The 21,756-nt window shown below is 49.1% G+C and overlaps 1 protein-coding gene across 5 annotated transcripts in view; it reads left to right on the top strand.

Annotated features, from left to right (window-relative positions):
- Window positions 1–19,389, top strand: part of SH3TC2 (SH3 domain and tetratricopeptide repeats 2) — a 28,465-nt gene extending 9,076 nt beyond the window's left edge. For 3 of the 5 annotated variants that reach the window (XM_050962526.1, XM_050962523.1, XM_050962524.1), the window contains 14 exons: window positions 248–353; window positions 804–947; window positions 1,074–1,275; window positions 2,059–2,132; window positions 3,059–3,254; window positions 5,613–5,749; window positions 7,248–7,289; window positions 7,391–9,100; window positions 9,233–9,413; window positions 11,848–11,998; window positions 13,860–13,982; window positions 14,814–14,964; window positions 15,653–15,849; window positions 16,073–19,389. In XM_050962526.1, the coding sequence (XP_050818483.1) occupies window positions 248–353; window positions 804–947; window positions 1,074–1,275; window positions 2,059–2,132; window positions 3,059–3,254; window positions 5,613–5,749; window positions 7,248–7,289; window positions 7,391–9,100; window positions 9,233–9,413; window positions 11,848–11,998; window positions 13,860–13,982; window positions 14,814–14,964; window positions 15,653–15,849; window positions 16,073–16,264 (3,606 nt within the window). In that variant the 3' untranslated portion in view covers window positions 16,265–19,389. Of the gene's footprint in view, window positions 1–247; window positions 354–803; window positions 948–1,073; window positions 1,276–2,058; window positions 2,133–3,058; window positions 3,255–5,612; window positions 5,750–7,247; window positions 7,290–7,390; window positions 9,101–9,232; window positions 9,414–10,467; window positions 10,581–11,847; window positions 11,999–13,859; window positions 13,983–14,813; window positions 14,965–15,652; window positions 15,850–16,072 lie in introns of those variants that run through there. The other 2 variants (XM_050962527.1, XR_007775503.1) reach the window with 2 other exon arrangements.
- The last annotated feature ends 2,367 nt before the right edge of the window (window positions 19,390–21,756 follow it).

The following is a 21,756-nucleotide window of genomic DNA, read 5'->3' as shown; positions in this document are numbered from 1 at the left end:
CAGCCTCCAGCAGGCAGCAAAGCCCTGCCTGTAACCCTGGCCATGAAGTCAGAGTCCCAGAGCTCCAGGTTGGAGCACATCAGAATCCTGATTCTGTACCACAGTTCTAGGCCCTTCTGTTATTAGTAAACATGAAATGTACCATGGTCACCCCTTTTGTCTTTCCCTCATAGCATGGCTGCTAGGGCAGAAGTTCCAGCTGAACCCCAGGGCCTTCTCACATTCTTGCCCTATCTTCTCTCTGTAGGAGCTGTCAGCCAGGCTGGTCTGTATCCAGGCCCAGAAGGATCAGTTCCTCCTCACATTCAAGACCATAGAAGAAATCTGGAAGTTTTCTACATATTTGGCTTTAGGTAGAGCACTCATCACACCAAGCAGGGAGAGGGGGTAGTCAGAAAGTGTGGAGGTTGTATCAGATCCTCAACTGCCCCATGCCACAGAAAGCCTGTGAGTAGGCATTAAGCCATGCCAGGGATGCCATTGGCTAACAGGGTGGAAAGCTTAATGAACAAGGATGGTGCAGGAGAAATATATAGCCTGGTACGCAGCTACAGATTTATGAAGCCACTGTCCAGCTAAGTGCAAGAAACACTGAGTCCGTATCTGCTAACCCCTTCATTGCATACAATGGAACTGGGAATCACTGATAAGGATGGACTATATCGTCACCAAAGAGGCTGTTGCCACACTGATTGCAAACAGCTGCTCTAATGGATGGCAGAAACAGGACTTTGTCCTTTTACAGATGAGGAGTATATGGAAAAGGAGTGTGTTTAGACTGTTTTCTTTTTTCGGTTTATAAGGCTACGTGGCATGCTGTTTGGAGCATCTTCTCTTCGACCATGGGTACTGGCTGAACTGTTCTTTGGTGGAAGACACTGAGATCAGAATTACTGTAGATGAAGATCACTTGGCCACCATGTACCTAGGTCTGCTACTCCAGGAAGGTGAGAAGCAACTGCCCATCTGGGGACATGCATCCCAGCAGGATTGTGGTTTAGAGGGTGCAGAGCCATTCTGGGTTCCAGATATATAAGGAACACTGCTAATTGCTTCTGTGCTTCTGTTTGCAGGTCACTTCTTTTCCAGAGCAGTACTCAATGTTCTTCAACCCATGGAGGAGGGAGAGGAAAGCTTAAAGCTCATTGAGAACGAGCTAGTCCATGTGAAGGACATTGGGAAAGAATCGAAATGGGAAGGGATGTCCTTATCGACAGGTCAACGAGGCCTGGTGGCTGTGGCAGCCATACAGCCATTGTCCCACCCATTTTATCAGTAAGTACACTGGCTGTGATGTTCTGCCCAAAGGGCTGTGCTGCCCACCCAACGTTTGTTCCTGATCATGGCACATTCAAGGTCCCTATTGCCAGGGCAGCATCAAATCCAGGGTACGGGAGCACTCATCGCTGAGTGTGATGGGGCAGCCCTTTGTGCCTGAACAGTAGTGGTCTAGAATTTCAGCACATTTGTAAGATCAAGGGTTTAATTCTGGTCTCACTCTGCTTTTATACTGATGTTGGTTCTTTGACTTCAGTGGACTTACTCTTGATTTAAGCTGGTGTAACTGGGAGGAAAAGCACAGCCCAAGGTTTACGTAAAGTTGGCTGAAGTTGAAGGCTGCCCCAGTGGCTGGCTGTTGAGGAATTACTGTTAATATTATGGTCCCTCATGACAGATACCTGGCTAAGCCGTCGTGACATGGGCATCACTCTCAGCAACCATTGTAGTTGCTCAATGAAACTCCACTCCACAGCCTGTGAAATTCATCATGCTTTTAAGTGGGTGGCATTTTATGTTCTACACAAGGTCACTCAGATGCCTGTACCTGCGCTTCTTACATACTACCCCCTAGCAATATGGCATGCCCAGGGTTAGTGGATTGGCAGCACTGGACATGTGCCATGTGAGCTTCTGCTACCTAAGGGTCCCAGATCACTTTTGGTACCCATCTGACCTTCTCCTTGACAATATGGCTGGTGGCCTATGAACACTAACATTTATCAAGTGAACTATTCTCAGAGAGAATTGATGTGTTTACCCAGGATTTCCTCTGTTTAGGTGGTTTCTGAAGAACAATCCAATGAGCTGCGGCATCTCCAAGGAGATCAGCGGGTCAACCTCTCAGCCAATTGGTGTGTACACCTTTTTAATAATGCAATCTTCCCAACATGAGGCCACCATGGCCCTTACAACGCTGGGTTCAGCTATAGAAGGGTCTCTCCCACAGATGCACAAGGCACATCTCTCTTGCTCCAGGAGTGACACTTGAGTTACAAGAAGCAACGGAGGAGAGAAAAGCAGCATCTTCAGGTTCTCCAGTATTCTGCATGGGGCATTGAGACAGTATGTGCTTTGAAAGGCAGACAAAGAGCTGCCAACAGCCTGCAGCATCCTCTTATATTCTTTCCTCCCTTTTCCACCTTTCTTTTATTCTCTTTTCTCTCTAGTGTCTCTGTTTCTTTTGGTCCTGTAGGGCCTGAATTTTAAACAATTAGACACACAGATGTGCACACGACATAGCACACCAAACTTGTCCCTGCAATACCATACAGCAACTGAGTTAGCGCGTTTGCACACAGTCAGTTCTGGGCATTTGCCACCTCTTGGGTATGGTAACTGCATATACAAATTAGACACATAACTGGGTGCAAGTACATGCCTACCTGCAAGTCAGACCATGAAACATTCACAGACAACTCTGGCAAACTCTGTTCTATGCAGCGTCAGTTCTGCTGTGAGCAGTGTGATGCAAAGCACCATGCATTTAATTTCCCCCACCAATCTTCATTATTGGGGTTATTTGCAAGGATTTTGGTCTTTGTCCCTCAGGTGTCTGATCTGCTTTTATTGCTTAATCCTCCCTCTTCCTGATATTACAAGCATCTTCGCAGAAACCACAAAGAGGAGCAAATCAATCAGGAACAACAGGATCCTGTTTTCATCCACTGCATAAGCATGATCTCTTATTGGCCACCCCACTTCCAATGAGGGAAGGTCCAAATATGCTTGGCAATTTGGCCAACCCACTGAAATCAAATTGTTTCCCTTTGTTTCTCAGGCAAGGGGCATTGCACAGCCACAGAGGATCACAGAGGGAGAGGATGGGACGAACTGAGTTTCTCCAAGGGAGACAGCATAGACATTGTTGGTTTTCTTATACCAGGACTGCAGTGGTTTGTGGGGAAATCCACAAGCAGTGGGACCATTGGCTTTGTCCAGAGCAAACACATAGCAGCAGACACTTGTGAACCTCTGTAAGTATGTTGCTACATTCCAGACAAACTCCTGGGGAAGGAGGGAGGGCAAGGCTGACTTAGAGCCATTCCAGGTATGTGCAGAAATCCCGGTTTTCTTGCAGGGGCCACATCTAGATTCCATCCCAGGTGTGCTCAGAAACCAGGTTCTCTCTCCAAACAATAAATGGACTGAAGCAGTCTCTACTTAGAACAGACTTAGCTCAGACCTACTCACAGTCCTGGGTTTCACGGGACTGTCCTGCTTTGAGCCCCCTCAAGCCCCTGGTCCCAGTTGAAGGGAACATTTCCCCATTCAGGACCACCCTGGGTGAGGGGGGAAGGGACCTGGTAACCCTATTTGAGAGGACCCCAAACTGAGTGGTGTTGCAGCCTTGTGCATGGGGTCACAGCACTGCCCAGCTGCCCTTCCACCTCCAGAGGGGCAGACAGACCAAACCTGAGTGGTACTGCATCCCACATTAGCCACCTGAAATGTGGCAAGGTATGTCAGCTGTTGCTTTTCCCTTGTCTCAGGTAGTTCTCAGACTAGCACTTTGTGCCTGCTAAGAACAGGTACTATTCTAGGCTCCGGTTTGTTTTATAGGTTTGTGCTGCTCCTCCTCCCCATCTCAGTGTCACACAACAATTGGCTCCTTTCCCCCCTTTTATATCAGTTGTAAATGTTTATTGGCCACATAGCTTTGTCAAAGAGGCTGCAGGTTCCTCTTATGGCAATACACAATGAGCCCGAAGGAGGCAGAAGAGAGCGCTCAAGAGAGTTCTTTTCTCCGGCCTTCTTCCTGTGCCCACCTGCAGGAGAATGTAGCCACTTTGTCACAGCTCCATGCTGAGTGACATTAAACACCCGCTCCAACACCATCAAAAGGAAAAGGCAAGAGCCACCAGACGAGGCAGGCAGCAACCCCCTTACTCGGTACAGCCCTTGGCAGTGGGCTCTGTGGGACGTAGGCTCCAACTAGAGATACTGCTACAGGGGCTGCAGGCTCACAGAATTAGCATTTGGGTCTGTTTTTCACAGGCTTTCCAATGCCTCAGGCAGCCATTTCTGGGGCTGGGATAATGCAAGATCTTGTCTCCTTGTGGCTTTCTTTGCCTAGTTGGTGGAAGCCCTGTGAGGAAACCAGACTGCATGTTTTTTTCTACTCCAGAAGTGGCTCCCAGAGGCAAATAATAAAAGCCCTATTAAAAACATACATAAAAGTGCTAAATGGAGTGCCTCATACCATGGGTGTAGATTCGGGAGAGGGCAGGGGGTGGTGTTGCCCCCCCCAAACTGCAAGCATCGGGCAGAGAATTTGTCCTCCACATGCGGCCCCATTGGCCTGACTGGGTATGATGCCTGTGCCTCATACCCCTAATTGCCCCGTACATGAGACAGGAAGATTGCACAAACAAAGCCTTGGGCTTCTGCAGCTGTGTTTAGTCGTGCAGCCAAGGGGTGCCACTGTTGTTCTGTCTGAGATCCCAGGTACCTTCGCTGGTGGCTAGCCCCTCCCGCCACGCCTCCACCAACATTTCTAGCAAGCTAGCTCAGTCAAAGTGAGTGCATGGACCTCTACCTGAGCTGGAAATTACACCTCCAGTGTAGGCATACGCTCCAGGCTTGCTGATTGCTTATATTCTGCAAAGGTTCTTGTCTCACTTTGGGCAGATTTTTCTTCCTCTGTAAAGGGCCATGCTCCTGTTAAAAACCAGATCCTTCCCTTTGCTCCTGCTCTCGCTCTTAGCTGGTGAAAGCATTCTTACAGTGGAGCTTCCTTTTCTCTATAAGGCTTTGTACACCCCACCCTGGGTATGTGTTGGGAGTGGGGAGGAGTCTGCCTATGCACCCCAGCACAGCATTCCTGGATGTGGGCAGGGCAGAGGGAGCCTATCTCCTTCCGTGATCCCAGTCCTGCTGCATAGCCAGACTGGCATTCCCTACCTCCACTCCACCTGGGACGTGGTGCAATAAGGTGTGGTTATTCAGAGCCTGGCCTCCTCTCCTGGATGCTGCTGAGGACCAAGGCTCCCTGCCACCAGTTTGTGGTGGAGCACTGCTGGAGGTGGGCTTAGCAGCCCTGCCTCAGCTCCAGGACACAGCTCCACTGGCAGGATTTGCCTAGGGATGGGATGCAGGGTGTGGGAGACAAGTAAGGCCGAGAGCCCCATTGTGTTCCCATGGCAGCGTTCTGATGGGGGAGGGGAGCTGGGCTCCTGAATCCAGCCATGACAGAGCTCTGACGGTGGTGGAGGGGTTGGGAGCCCTATCTCTGCCCCGTGATAGAGGCTGTGGCGGGAGGTGGGGGGATAAAGAGCGAGTGGCATGGGAAACCTGCACTGGCTGATTCCCACTGGTTTGTGCCCCAAACACAGGGGAAAATGTTCAGTGTTTCTAAGTGAAGAAGAGAAATCCTTCCTTCTCCTCCTCCCGGGCAATGGCAGCGAGCAGCACTACGCCAGCCTCCTTGAGGACCTGGCCCGCACAGACATCACCTCTGTGTACAGGTTTGGTGAGTGCCCCCAGATGCCTCCTTGGTGCTGCAGCCCTGTCTCTTCTTACATGGGGGCCAATCTGGTAGTCTCTAGCAAGCTCCCTGTCTTATACCCACATTCAGACCTTCAAGGGGAAAATGAGGTGCTAAGTGCATGCAGGAGGGTCTGTGTCTTGGTCAAATCCTAGGGGTTATAGGGAGGTCTCCATCCAGACCTACCAGCTTCAGGACCTCTGAGAGCTGGGCCTTGCTAACACAACCTGTAACTTGGGAGAATGCTTCCCTCATCTGATTCTAGGACTGGTTCAGGTAGGGTCATCCTAGCCCTAAACTGAAACTCCCCAGTAGAGGCTGCTACACTTAACTGGTCCCGGCCTTGGGTAACTTGCGTGTAGGTGCTAATGCTGCACCGTAGCCCGCAGTAAATGACCTTCTCATGGTTTGAGGCAGCTCCTTCGGGAGATGGGCCCAGCCTGCCAGGATTGGATGAATTAGTGAAGCCCTTTCAAAAGGACTAAATGTTGAGAGGCAAAAAGATTCAAAGGATTTTCTTGTCAAGTGAGAAACACAATGTATGTGAGCAGAGATGCCGCCACTTCTGCTCTCTAGCCCAGCATTTCTGGGCTTGTGGTGGGATTCTGAGATGGTTAAATGGCTAAAGTGAACAGAAGTGACATCTTGCTAGGGCAGGGGGCTGGGAGGCAGGATTTCCAGGTTCTATTCCCAGTGCTTGGTGGGTGATCTTTTGGAAAGATACCTAACCTTGCAGCCTCAGTCCCCCCACCTGACAAACGGAGATAAGAATATTTAGCTACCTCTACCATGGTTTGGGAAATTTAATCCATTAATGTCTGTAAAGCACTTCAGATGGGAGGCAAGAGAGCTGCAGCATTATAAACTCTTGCCTTCTAGCTTTGTGCTTTAAAGGACACTTTTCTGCACGCACAAGGCAATTACCCTTAAATGCACCACCTGCCATGTCCAGAGTATGCGAAAAGGAGTGTGAAAGTCAAAGCATGTGTGTCCCCTAATAGCAAGCCTCTAGGAGTAAGGGTGTTACACACATAATGAGAGTGAAGACAGGTTTGATCCCCAGAAAATACATTAGCCCCTGCCCCCTCCACTAGCAATTTGCTCCCTGGAGTGCCTCATTGTCAGTGAGAGATGGCATTGATAAAATCTTGAGCCACAAAAGATGAGACCCTCTTGTTTCCTGCGTGTTGCCAATACCCAATCAAAAAAACTCTGCTACCATCCAGCATTTGGGAACTGTTCTCCATGTTCTTGCTTTGATTCCAGCCCTTCAGGATGTGGGGCAGGGAATTCAAATTCTAGCTGAATGTGGAGTATGAATATAGAAGTAAATCCACTCCCTCGAGTCAGAACACCATAGTTTAGCTAAGATTCAGCATCCTGGAGAGAGGGCAGCGGAACCCTTTCAGGACAGGTTTTGCAGTTACAGCACTTGCCTCTGGCTGCTAGCACTGACCATGTTTTATTTCTGTTGGCCATGTAGCTGGTTTCGAACCCACAGCCACATTCTCAGGAGGGCCATCTGGTGAGTAAATGTGAATGGGGAGATGTACTCTGTTCCGCTGGATTTAGAGGAGGAATCTCCATGTGTGGAAACATTTCTCGTGGTCTATATGTCCCTTTCAGAGGCTGCTCTCCAGGGGTGTAAGGATGTCCAGCTGTTCAAGACGTTTGGGGAAGCTGTTGCAGATGGCCTGTCCACACCTAGCAACTCAGAGCAGTCTAGCCCAGAAGGCGAAGCATCCCCCACTTCCCTGGAAGAATTTCTTCTGCGGGAGCCATATGACCTCGATGACCCCAAGTTCTTTATTGACCTGAACGCTAGGCACATGGAGGACTCTGAAGTCTTTGACCCCATAATGACCTTCCTTAACCAAGGATGCTATGTGGCCCCTTTCCAAAGCCTCTATGACCTCTCCTTCTCCTTCCTCCGCTCCACTTTTTATGGCTTCTCCGATGAGGAGAAACTGGTCTTGTACCTTGAGACCTCCAGAAACTGTGCCAAGAGGACTCACCTAGGCTGGGCTCACATCAGGCTCTGTTTCCTTCTGGGCAGAATGTGCATCAAGAGGGTAAAGTTCTCCCAAGCCCGAGTCTATTTTGAAGAAGCCATGAGTGTCATGGACAAGGGATTTGATGACCTGCCCCTACTGGCTGCACTGCATGTGAACCTTGCTGCCATCTACCTGAAGCAGAAGATGAGGCACAAGTTCTCCTCCATGCTGGGGAAAGCAGTGGCCCTGCTGACCTGCTTGCCTGGACACTGTTTCAGCTCCGAGAACGAGTTGGAGGTTGTGAAGTATGTCCTGAGGGAAGCCATCATTGTGGGCAATGCCCCCTTGGAGGCCCGGGCCTGCTTTCTTGTTGTCAAGCTTTTCCTGCAGCTGGGCAAATATGACGAGGTCCTGCCCTTTGTGGAGCGTCTTCAGTTCCTCTCTACCTGCTTCTCCAGCCAGGACTCCAGTGCCACATGCTTGGACACCACCCCTATCCTGAGCTACCTCTATGACAAGAAGTACTTGCCGCACATCACGTTGGCTTCCACCAGGCTGTTTGTTCCCAGTGGTATAAAGGGGGCATCGACACCCATATGGAGAGCTGGCTTAGTCCTCCAAAATACCTCCAAGCTCTTGGGAAGCCAGCTGGGCAGGAGCAGCATCCCAGCAATTGCTTGCCTATATCTCAGGCATGCATTGACCTTCTCCCATGAGAGTGGAGCTGTGTCCATGCAGAAGACCTTGTGTTCTGTCTTGTCCAAAATGTACCTCCAGCATGGCATGTTAGATGGAGCACTTTATTACTCGGCCAGAGCTGTAGCCCTTGGCAGGCTGATGAGTGAGGAAGAGGCCTTTGAATCTTCCCTCTCCTTGGGGTGGATGTATGTTCTGGCCAGCCAGCCGGCTAAGGCTAGGGAGATCATGTTGCGGCTCCTGCCTTCTTTGCGTGAGACAGACAGTGTTACTCAGGACGGGGCAGTTCACAACCTCTTGGCCGTTGCCCTCAAAGAAGAAGGACAGGTGAAGAAGGCAGCAGAGAATTACCTATGGGCCTTAAACAAAGCCAAGGAGACTGGGAACAGGCGGAACCAGGCTATTGCCCTGGCCAACCTTGGACATCTGACTCTTTCGTGCAGGGCGACTCAGCTGGCAGAGAGCTACTTCCTTCAGTCTGTTCAACTGTACTTTGAACTTCAGGGTGGGGAAGATGCAGAGATAGAGCTGGTGCAGGTCCTGCTGTGGCTGGCACAGGCCATGGTGAGCAGGCACAGGATAGAAGACAGCAAACTCTGTTATGAGGTGGCACTGGTGTTTGCCCTGAAGTCACACAATGTGAAGAGTGAGTATATTAATTAGGGGTTTTGTTGGGGGAGGAGGGTATACAGAGAAAGTACATGCCTGCCTTTCTGCTGCAGCTTCTTAGATCTCTAATGTACCCCATTTAATCGTACCCCCTCCCCATACCATACAGGTCAGCTTCATATCACTGAGTCCCTCTGCCATTTCTACAGCAAAGTATCCCCAAATCTTGGGGCCTGCATTACCTACCATGAGCACTGGGTATTCCTGGCACAGCAGCTCCGGGACAGAGAAATAGAAGGGAAAGTCCTGCAGACCCTCAGCCAGCTCTACCAGACTCTAGGCATGCCCAAGTAAGTCAGTCCCATGGCCATAACCATTGCAGAGGTTGCTGATTGGGAGTCTCTGCTTAAGACCAACAGCTTCCTCTCAGATGTACAGGGCAGGGTCTCCAGTGGACCATGAACAATGAGCAATTATATGGTGTCACAGCACTTTGTGCCTCACACTCTATCAGCAAAAGTCATGGAAAAGGCAACATTTGCCAGCTTTTACTACACCATCTCTGCTGATATCTCATATTGTAAGTAAAGGAGGAAATGGTTTAATTACAGATACAACCATATGGTAACTTGGCAAATGTTGAAATTTTAATGGTGACCGCTATGTGATAGGATTTAAAACAGGTAGTGGTTCCTGATATTTGAAGCACATGGAAATGCACACAGTGCCTTATCTTTTGCATACTGCCTGAGATTGTAAGAGCTGGCAGCCTTGCACTGACCTGGCACACAGGCTACAGAGTGAAAATTTTAATAAGCATCTCCTCAAGAGGCTGTGATAGGAGCATCTTATGCAATAAAGAAAGCCTAGTACAAACAGGTGAGTTATAACCAACTGAACTGGCTCTGGGTCAGATCCACCCTTTCTGTAACTCTGCTGACTCCAGTGGACTCATGCTAGGAAGGAATTTGGCTCAATGTCAACCAAAAAGGGTTCCCTAACCAGGGCTTGAGTTGTGCTGGACACTCCGGAACACTGTTCTGGCACTGTTTTTTTTTTCTTTTGGTGCTCCAGTACTTCCATTACTGAGTACAAGAAGTACTGGAAGTGTGTTCCAGCACTCCTTTTTTTAGGACTTAGTTGCTGTCCCTAACCACAGTAGGAATTCAGCCTCTGACACGCTAAATACCGTTCAGCAAAAATCTGATGGGCCTTGAATCGTGCCATAGAGATCAATAGGCTCAGAGCTCTATCAGATCAACTGAGGGTGCAAATTCTAGGGGGAAACACCTCCTTGGGGAAATACCTGGCTTCCAGTGCCCCTCGATGCACAGACAGATTAATAGATTCCCAGGCCAGAAGAGCCCATTGTGATCAGCTAGTCTTGCCTCCTGTGTAACACAGGCCAGAGAACTCCCCACAAATCGTTCCTGATGAACAACAGCATATTTCTTAGGAGAAACATCTAATGTTGAATTAAAAAATTGCCATTGATGGAGAACCCACCACAACCCTTGGTAAGTTGTTCCAATGGTTAATGATCTTAGCTATTAAAAATTTACACTTTATTTCCAGTAAGAATCTGTCAAGATTGTGCTGAAACTTGGCCTGCTAGATCAAAGAGCCCATTATCAAATACTTGTTCCTTGGCTGACTCTGTAGAGGTTCTGTTTCTTGAGGCATATATTTGAAGGCTGTCAAGGACCATTAGATCAGGGCCCATCTGACCTCCTGTGTGTCACAGGCCAGAGAATTTCACCATTACCCCTAGATTGAGCCGAATAACTTGGTGTTGATTAAAACAGAGTTTCCAGAAAGACACCCAGTCTTCATTAGAAGACATCAAGTGATGGAGAATCCACCACTTCCCTTGGTAGTTTGTTCCAATGGTGAATCCTCCTTCCTGTTCAAAATTAGCACCTTATTTCTAATCTGAATTTGTCTGATTTCAGCTTCCAGATATTGGTTCTTGTTGTTTAATCCACTAGATTAAAGAGCCCTTTAATACCCACTGTTTTCTCCCCAGGAAAGTATTATACTCTGTAGTCAAATCACCTCTGAATCTCTTGAACAGTTGAGGCCAGAGGGGATAGAGAGGCGTGTAGAGTTTGCCAGACAACTGTAGTATTTCGTTTTTTAAAGGCAAACGTGTTGAGTATCACTGAGTTAGCACCAATCTCTGTGGAACATTTTATTGGCCAGGCATGTGGTCATGCATTAATCTGGATATTAACTTGCCCATGCGAGATCACAGTGAGCTCAGGGGGAAGGAATGTAGGAAGCATACACCTGTCCTGTGAACTGTTCCCTCCCTGAACTAAAAGGACAGCTGGAATCTGAGAGCCCCAAGGACAGCAAAGAGGCAGAGCCGCCATACTGTGCTAGTACGCCTGCATGCCACAGCCCCCTGCTGGATGAAAAATGACATGCTCAAGTGCTTGTCAGTTTGCCCGCTAGTGGCCTGGAAAGAGGACCTGGGCTCTGTTGCTAGTGGAAGTTCCCCATTAGCTGGAGTGAATGGGAGAGAGATGTGTTTGGGGAACCAAATGTTGCTGACTGCAGGGCTGATGTGCGTAAGTGCTCATGGCTCGTGTAGCTGGATTATGCCACTGCATGCAGCAGCGATTTGCTCTGCACAGGAGTAACCTTTGAGATTAGTGCAAGGGGGCCGAAAGGAAGGTGGTCCACATGGGGCTGTGACAAAGGGGGAAGGAATGCAGGATGTTTTGCCAAGCTGCGGTTTTACAGTTATCCATAATGACTGATCACTTGTTAACCCTACAGGTCCCTGAGACGGTCTCTGGACTGCACCAAACAGAGCTTAAGGATCTTCATCGACCTAGGGGAGACAGCCAAAGCAGCTCAGGCCTGGCTGCAGGCTGGGAGGCTCTATTATCTCCTGCAAGAGGATGAGCTGGTGGAAATGTACTTCCAGGTAGGGTTTGGGTGGCTGGAAGAGTTTGCCATGGCAGCTCTTTGCTATTACAGAATAGGCATGCCTACCGATCATCCAGCCACCCATTTGCTAGGAGTGTCTTTGACAAGATGATCACAACCATGCAGAGGGTCCCCTCACTGTAGGGTGACCAGATGTCCCTATTGTATAGGGACAGTCCCTATATTGGGGGCATTTTCTTCTATAGGAACCTATTACCCCCCACCCCCTGTCTCGATTTTTCACACTTTCTGTCTGGTCACCCTACCTCACTGTTAACCAGCAAACCACCAACTGAAGGAGAAGTGACCACACCGGTGTGTATGGAGTAGCAGTTGTTACATGCACAGCCTCTCCCACCAACCACTGGGGTTTGGTGACCTCCTGAGTGAAAGGCATTGGATTTAGCATGTGAGAATAGAAACTGGGATTTTCAGAGGGATTGTCGGGTTAGGTGCCCAAATCCCATTGAAAGCCATATAGACTAAAGAGCAAAATCCGAAGGGAAGTTGGTGGAAGCCCCATTGTTTAGGATTAAGAACAGGCAGGACAAAGCGTTAGACCACGCAGAACAAGGAATAACTCTATCATGCGAACGGGGTGGACTGGACAGCATGATCTAGTAGGTTCTGTCCATCTCTAATTTCTGTGATTCTAGCATTTGAATAGTAAAGGGGAAAAACAGCCCATAATCTCTGGTGGAAACATTGATTGTGGGAAGCAATCTCCTTTAAAGAGGATGCTTCTTCCATCAGCCCCAGACTAAGGAGAGCAGAAAGTTGCTAATGGTGTGATCTGCTGCTAGGATGTGCAGTAAAGCAACAGCCTGGATGCACAGCATCAGAAACCCTTTAAACTGGTGGGACTGGCTACCACAGGGCTTAGTGCTAGTAACAGAGGAGAGAGACGTTCACCTTTATGTCACCAGCATGAATCTAAACCTAGACAGTAGTGGCTGGAAGTTGTCAGTATCAGATGGCTGCTCATTGACCTATGTGTAACGAGTGGGTGGCCTCAGCCTCAGCCTATTTCCTGGTGGTCAAGTGTTCACAGCAGGCAGATCAATGGCGCCATCATCAATGATAATAATTAATGCCCTGGCTGGTGGTTTCAGCAGGGAGGCCATGGGTTTAATGAGCAGTGGAGAGTGACCTCTCATTAAGGAAGGGGAAGTATAGGCTGAGTGTTAGGCAGCAATTCCCAGCTGTGCAGCTCTCCCAGTCTGAGGGAAGATTATCTATAATACTAAACATACAATAGGGAACAATCCTGCACTGGCTGGGAGATGGCCTAAACGGGGCCTTGTAGCCAAATTCATGAAGCAAGTGGGTGGTGCCCCACTGATGTCAATGTAGCTACACATGCTCTTTCCCCTCACTAGATTTTGATTCCTTCAGGACCCTTCAAGGTGGTTCCACCAAGTCCTGGCTGAAGCCCAGTGGCAGGGCAGCATCTGGGGAAAGCTTGCCTAGTCACTGGCTGCACTGCTCCACTTCCTATGAATAATATTCAAATGTCTTTGGTTTCCAGAGATGTCAGGCTGGCACATCACCACTGCATGGCAATTTATGTTCCGGTCCTAATGTCAAAACTGCACGCATGTAATTTACATATGCAATTGCCACAGCTAGCTGTGCATGTATAGCAGTAACTGTGCATCCAAATGCAAACAACCAGTTGGTCTCCTAATTGCATGCATAGCTGCTGCAACTGAGAATGCAAATTATGCATATTCTCAGCTCTGAAGACTTGGGCCTACGCTTCTTATTGTTATAGTGAAAAAATCACGCAGAGAGTGTGAATGTGGTGCTCTCACAGGCTTTCTCTTTCAGGCTCTCACCCTGAGTCCTTCTCCTTCCAGGCAGCCATACAGACTGCACTGAAACCAGGGGAGTTGTTCTTGGCCATGGACCTGTATGAAGAGGCTGGGGATATCTTTTTCAATGGCAACCGAAACAGGCACCAAGCAATGGAATATTACAGGGTACCTACCCCACAGAGCATTGGCATCAGTGTGACCCTACTGTGCAAATGGCCACAGCGAGATCTCCAGCAAAGCGGCATGTTTTGTGAAGTCATTCAGAAAGGGCAACAGAGAAGCTGAAAGGGGAAAATGTTGGTGGGGAGGAGGGATGTGTCCGAGCATGAGAGAGCAAAGACGAACATTGCACCCTGCTGGGCATGGCTAGAGGCACAGTTCACCAGGTAACCTGGCTCTGAAGCCCAGACACCTCTGGCAATAGTTGCTGCCTCAGTAAGAGCTCAGCTGCGAGATGGGACAGGGTTTCCTGGGAAGCCTGAGCCGCTGCTTTCCTGGAAGCTCACAGGATATACTGAGCAACCGTGGCTGTCTTTACACAGAATTACAATGTACCCAGGAGAACTGAGTTCTGAGGCTTGCAGGACAGCGGCTGGTGGAAAGTGCGTAGGCTGTAGGGATGCTTCATGGCAGGGCAAACAGCCAAGGACAGAACGTGCCAAGTATGTTGGGCTGAGGGCACAAACCATTTATGGTTATTACACAGCTCCTGCCACTATAGCGTCTGCAAGGGCTTTCCCCTGAGAGGTAAGCAAGTGTTATTAACTCATGTTCGTAAGGGCTGAGGCAGAGAGACGTAGCAACTTGTCCAGGTCACACCAGGTCTCTGTGGCAGAGCAGGGAAATGAACCGGGCTTTCTGTAGTCCCAGGCTCATGCCCTGACCCCCGCACCATCCTTCCTGTCTAGCTGGCACCTTGGGGCTACTCTGTGCAGGGCAGGGTTTGAACTGGAACTGTCCAAGATGGCTGTAGGCTATTCTCTCCTCTCTCCCCAGGGAGGTGCTGTACCTTTGGCTAGGAAATTGAAGGCCACCAGGACAGAGCTGCGCCTGTTGAATAAGCTGGCAGAGCTGCACATTGGGCTGCAGGGCTACGAGAGGGCCCTAGAATTTGCCACGCTGGCAGCCAGGCTCAGTAGCAGCGTAGGTGAGTGGTTCAGTCCCCAGGCGTCAGAAGAAGTTGCCTGTCTGCATGTCTTTTCCAGATTGAGTGGGTTGGGGGGAAGAGAGAAAAGTTTATCTGAATGTATTGGCCAGGAAGGTAAGCTCCTGGTTTAATGAAGACTCTGGATGGTCTTCTCCTGTCTCGGGGTGAAGTTGTCTTTAAGCACATGGAATGCCTGGCTTTCCCACACTATTGTGGGGGAGACAGTTGTTTTGCCAGAGCCTGGGATATTCAGGGTGGTTGTAATGTGGTGATGCCTCACTGCCCTGGTTCTTCTTTCCCCAATGGGACTCCTCATCACCCTGCCTGGAAGTAGCTTATCTGGGCAAGAATTGCTTCTGTCAATGTCAATATACAGCTCTTAGCTGCAGCCTGTGTTGAAAAAGCCCATGCAGTCCTGGCATACCCAGAGAAGTATATAGTGAATTATATACACAGAGGCATTAATCCTCTGTTAACCTGTGCCGATGGTGACAATGATCCTGTTGATGGCCATGTCCCCACTGGACCATCTTCATGTCCATTCTCACCCATCCCCTCATTCACAGATATCCACCCTTCCTCTGACTGGGAAGCACAGAATTCCTCAGGGTCTGTGGGCTCCATGCTCAGTTGTCCGGGAATGGGCGTGATTTATAGCTGGCTGCAGTATCATTATATCTTTTTCCAGGAGATCAGTTGCAAGAGCTGGTTGCATTTCACCGCCTGGCTACGGTATACTATTTCCTGCAGATGTATGAGATGGCAGAGGACTGCTACCTGAAGACACTTGCCCTGTGCTCTCCAGTGCTGCAATGTGCAGAAGAGGCCATGTATTATTCCAAGGTTTACTGCCGCCTTGGCAACCTGACCCTGCACAAACTGAAGGTAAGAAGTGTCTTTCCAGGGTGTGTGCAGTGCTGAATATAGTGGTCTTGCTGGACTATCTGCTAGAGTATCCCTATGTCTATCCTGGAATTCAGCTGCTAGAACAGGGGGGTCCCACGTCAATGCAGTCAGAGATCCAGGGACTGGGCCCTGGTCCAGTTCCAGCACTAGGCACTTCAGTTCAAACCAGTCCCTCATGTTTTCCATTGTCCTTTGTGGTTAGGATGAACATGATGCTGCTGCCTACTTCCTGTTGGCCTTGGCTGCTGCCACTGAGCTGGGAGACCAGAAGCTCCAAGGCGCCATTCATGCCAAGCTGGCTCTCATATATAATGCTCCCCTGTGGCACAAGGGCCCAGACTGGTGTGCTACATATCGGGCTAAGTGGCTGAGTGAAGGAGGACATGTCATCTAAGAAGCCACCTCATGGGACCCACATGCTCCAAAACAGGAAACAGCCAAACCAAGTTATCTTCTTACCTCATTGCTGAAGGGTGGCCATGTGCCTTCAGAGCAACAGCAAACAGCACACATATAGTCCTGTGTCCCGGCCTGTTCCCGAACCAGGTTATCCTCATACGTCAAACATTCAGACGGAAAGACCAGCTGTTTGGGACGAGACACCTTCTGCTGAGCTCACTCGCAGGCTTTGCTCTTGGGTCACCTGGAAACCAGACGAAATCATCATCCCAGCCTGGTCAGTTAGCATTAACAGCAAAGCAGGAGACACCCCCACCTCCGTACCATTTATACCCGCTTCCAGACCAGACTCACTGCATGTGCTTTACTACGTGAGTAGAGCATATGCAATATGCGTGGGTATAAGTGGCAACACAGTTATCAGCCTGAGCTAGGATGGAACCAAAGTCCATTGTTTGGGAATGCACATGATGGAGGTTATGGAAGTGGCCACTAGATGGCACTCCAAGAACACGGCTGATCTGAGAGGCGGCGTGCTGAAACTGATCCCAATGGTGGGAAATGTTGTGTATGGTCATCAGTCTGGTGCTCATTCATCTCAGAGAATACTCCCTTCCCACCTGTAGCCCTACAGAGTTGGGCTGAGCAAATGGCCTTTGTGGCCATCGGTGGGAACTTTGGCTCTAATCCAGGGGTATTTTCACTTGTCCAATAGCGGTTGTATTATTTATTTCTGTATTTTCTGTTCAGTATTTCTCCTGTGAGGGGACAGATGAGTTGCATAGATGTCACAAGCACACAGGGTTAATTATAAGGCATCCCTCCTACAAAGCACCACCAACTCCTTCTAGTGAGAGGAAGGCAAGATGTATGTTCCAACAGCTAGTCCAGCCCCTGTCTGGGGACAGTAAATAGGTGGCATTTTCCCATGCAGGAGGGAGGAACTGTCCTCCCGAAAGCCACAGGCAAAGGGTAGGACAGGATTCTGGCTTTGCAGCAAGAATGAGAAGAGGGAGGAGCCCATACGTCGGCCTTCTGCCTGCACAGGTAAGGAGATTGCTACGTTGCAGCCTTGCTGTCACTTTGTGCAAAGCTGCAACATGCATCCCCAGTCATACCCCAGCAGGTGCACAGCGATGATGAGCCAGGGCCATCCCCTCAGCCACATTGCCCTTGCCTCCTAGGGGCTGTGCTGCACTGATGTGTCAGATGGAAACCCAGACTAGCTCCCAAGAGACTGCACTAGGTCGGTCTTAATATTGGTGTCTACTGGGAAGAGGGGGTGGAAGAGGCTCTTCTCTCTGCCCAGCTCTTTCTCCCTGTCCTCAGCCCCTCTGCACAGGGACAGGCAGATTTTGGCCTGGATGTTGCTGAAAAGTAACTAGCGTCGCATTGCACAAGGAGCAGCAGCAGCAGTAACTGTTGCCTGTAGTAGCAGTTATCCCCTCTGTATGTTGTTAGGTCAGGAGGACAGGGCTCACTGTGATGCTTTGAGGTGCACTGGGTGCTGGAGATGTAGAAAGACACTTTAGAGAGTGGCAACGGAACAAGCAGGTAGGCAAGTGCCAAGTACGCACAGTGCTACTGAAAACCTAGCACCTGGCAATACAGTAACTCCCTGCTTAACGTTGTGTTATGTTCCTGAAAAATGTGACTTTAAGCAAAACGAAGTTAAGCGAATCCAAGTTCCCCATAAGAATGAATGTAAATGGGGCCGGGGGGGGGGGGGGTTAGGTTCCAGGGAATTTTTTTTCATCAGACAAAAGACCCCCCCACACACACACTATAAGTTTTAAACAAACAATTTAATACTATACACCGCAATGATGATTGTTGAAGTGGTGAAGTCAGAGGGTAGAAGAGAGTGGGATATTTCCCAGGGAATGCCTTACTGCTAAATGATGAACTAGCACTCAGCTGAACCTTCAAGGGTTAACACATTATTATTAATGTAGCCTCACACTCGACAAGGCAGCACAAATGGAGAGAGGTGAGACAGCATGGCGGACCTAGACAGAGACACACACCGTGTGTGTGAGAGAGATGTGCATTGCCCCTTTAAGTATGCTGACCCCTCTCTAAGTACATTGCCTTTTTAAGTAGATCAGCAAGTTGAGACAGCAGCTGCGGTCAGCAAGCTCCCTCTGTCCTGAGCCCTGTTGTATCCTCGCTGCCCCGCTCTGTTGAGATGGGGTAAGCGGGGTGCAGGAGCAGGGAGGAGGAGGACACCCTGACATTAGCCCCCCTTTTTCCCGCCCTCCCCTACCCCGCACAGCAAGCAGGAGGCTCCTGGGAGCAGCTCCAAGGCAGAGGGCAGAAGCAGCACATGGCAGTGTGGGGAGGGACAACTGAATTGCTGGCAACTGATAGCCTGCTGAGCGACTGCCACACAGGGAACCTAGGGCAGTGGGGAGCTGATAGTGGGTCTGCAGGTCCACCCTGGTTCCAAGCCCCCACCAGCTAGCTCCAACGGGTTGCTCTTTCTGCAAGCAGTGGACAAAGCAGACAGCTGCCAAACAATGTTATAAGGGAGCATTGCACAACTTTAAACAAACGTTCTCTAATTGATCAGCAGCCTAACGACAAAACAATGTTAACCGGGCCGACTTTAAGTGAGGAGTTACTGTAGATGATTTGGCTGTCTTCTTACCATGTCTCACCGCTAGAGGGCAATAAATCATAGTTCTTCCATCTTGACACTTCTGAGTCCTGATTGAAAACAAACAAGGAAGGTTTTCATTTTTAATTGATATGGGTTTAGGAACTGCTGTGTGTGTGGTCGGGGAGGGAGCAGGGTTAAGATGCTGAGGCCCAGTGCTTCAGGAATACCTGTGGAGGGCTCCATGTTTGGACAACTAGAGGCTTATGCGTCCAGCCTGTCTTCATCAAGGGACACGGTCGAGAGCATTTTCATACCTAACAAATGACATTTATTGCCCTAATGCCTTTTGCAAACACTGACTTCATTCCTCACTGAGTTGTATGGAGCATCTGTCAACATGGCAAATGGATTGTTTGCTGCTTGTTTACCTGAGTGTGACCAGTGAAAAATGCCACCAGCCTGTCAACCCTGCCCTGGGGATAGCTTGGGGATGGTAAATCCTAATCTCATCCAAAGTACTGCAGGCTCTTAGGGTATGGCTACATCTGGAATTTCAAAGCGCTGCCCCGGCAGCGCTGCGGGAGCGCTGCCGCGGCAGCGCTTTGAAGTGTGAGTGTAGTCAGAGCAGCAGCGCTGGGAGAGAGCTCTCCCAGCGCTGCATGTAAACCACATCCCTTACGGGTGTAGCGTGCAGCGCTGGGAGCCGCGCTCCCAGCGCTGCTGCCCTGATTACACTGACGCTTTACAGCGCTGTATCTTGCAGCGCCCAGGGGGGTGTTTTTTCACACCCCAGTTGCAGCGCTGTAAAGTGTGAGTGTAGCCAAGGCCTTAGAAGAGCCATTAGCAGACTGCTGCCCTCTCGCTACTTTTTACTCTCTCGTCTCAAATTTCAGTGGAGTTTGCCCAGCCTGAGCCAGCAACCTCCTGAGATATTTGAGGTTGAGTTCCAGCCTCTTTTGCTGTCCGAAATATAGGGATGAAAGAAGTTTCTTTTTCATTCATGAGCTCAGACCAGCTGAGTGGGGCATGGACCCTGCCTTAGTTTTTGGCTCTGAGGGTCACAGAGTATGGATACGGTAAGGGTAACGGAATGCTGTGCCCTGGGATGGGAGGCCAAGCACTAGTATTGCTTCAGTCTGGCAATGCCTAAAAGTGACTATAGGTGCACTACAAAGATTCACGAGACTAGTGAGGGAGGAAAATGTTTTTTTATTCAGGTGTCTGTTCATGGTAAGGAAATTCTAGCAGTCGACATCACTTGGACGACAGAGGATGTTCCAGAGCTTTCCCATGATGTTACACAGAAAATATAGGACTTGAGGATCTGTGCAATGGTATCTGGATTTTAGCTTTGGTTCCTCATTGAGTTCTTCATAGATCTTCTAGCTGAAAGTGGAGGGAAATGCAGGGCTTCCTGGGTCAGGGCTCAAGATGATCGAGTCTTCCAGCCTTGGGGCTGGCTGGAGGTTAGAGCATCTTGAAAAACGCAATGAAGGAGTCTGATTCTCATTCACACTGACATCCCTTCACACCACTCTGGTTGGGTAAGCGTAGTGGAGCTTGCAAGCACTTTAAGCCTCATTGGTATTTCCAGAGAGTTGTAAAGGGGGCCTTCTCTTCCAGGACACACTCTGTCATGCCTCTCAGCTGGCTAAAGGACACAGAGTGCAACAAAGATCCAAAATGAGGGACATAGAAAAATCACTTATGCAGGAACGTCAAATGCTGTCAGATTCCTTTCATTAGAGACAATAACTCTTCCTACAGCCTCAGCAACAGGGTTTTGCATTTCTGATTTTAACCGCTTTCAACAATGGAAATGAGAGCGCCTCAGGTGTGGGTGCAATGGTGGGGCTAAGACGAGTGATGTCCCTCAAAAGAAGGGACCCGAGAGAGCTCTGCCCATGGTTTAATCCTGGCTAGATTTCATCTGGCGTTCAAAATGGCTACTTTCAGATCGGGTGTCATCTAGTCTGAGGCACTTTCACTTATCAGCTCGTGCTTGTCTTTATTTGCATCTTTTATTATTACTGATTAATATTTGTATGATAGTAGTGTCCAGACGCTACTGTTAGGCCCTGTATTGCTAAGTGCTGCCACAAACACAGGCAGATATCATTCCAGCTCCAGAGATTACAGTCTCACTATCTTAGTTTGCATTTATTCTTATAGAAATTAAATAAACCTCATAATTGGTGCAAAGTAAATTCCCCTTTAAAAAAAAATTCCTTTCCGTGTTAATTATCTAAGGTCTTATTTCTAACATAGGTGAGAAAATTGGCCAGGTCGGCAGCTGGTGTGAATCAATGTAGCTCCACTGAAGTCAATGGAGACATGCCAATTTGTGCTACCTGACAATCTGGTCCATGATTTGCAACCTGACATGGCCCCTTTAAATCACAGTGAATGATTCTGTGCTGCCTGGGAAAAACAAATAACAGAAAGAATCTCTTCTTGGGAATGTCCCATGTAGCACCAGTTCCCTTATCCACTACCCTGTCAAATCTGGGCTGCTTTCCTAGCGGGATGTGAGGTCATGATAGCCAGAGATAATTCAACAGAATAATAATGCTTGGAAATAAAATATCAGAGTGGTAGCCGTGTTAGTCTGTATCCACAAAAACAATGAGTCCGGTGGCACCTTAAAGACTAACAGATTTATTAGGGCCTAAGTTTCCATGGGTAAGAAGTGGGGTTTTTTACCCACGAAAGCTTAGGCCTAAATAAATCTGTTAAGTCTTTAAGGTGCCACCAGACTCCTCATTGTTTTTGTGGAAATAAAATGAAACTTGGAGAGTTCAGTCACTCCCTAGATACAACATGGATGCCTGCTACCATGCCAGAGGCTATGCCTGTGCCCTAGGGATTGTGAAGACATGGTGTTC

The sequence above is a fragment of the Gopherus flavomarginatus genome, chromosome 7 (genome assembly GCF_025201925.1).
Source record: "Gopherus flavomarginatus isolate rGopFla2 chromosome 7, rGopFla2.mat.asm, whole genome shotgun sequence".
NCBI classification, from domain to species: domain Eukaryota; kingdom Metazoa; phylum Chordata; order Testudines; family Testudinidae; genus Gopherus; species Gopherus flavomarginatus.
The sequence above is the reverse complement of the archived record's forward strand: the minus strand, read 5'-3'. Positions and strand labels throughout refer to the sequence as shown.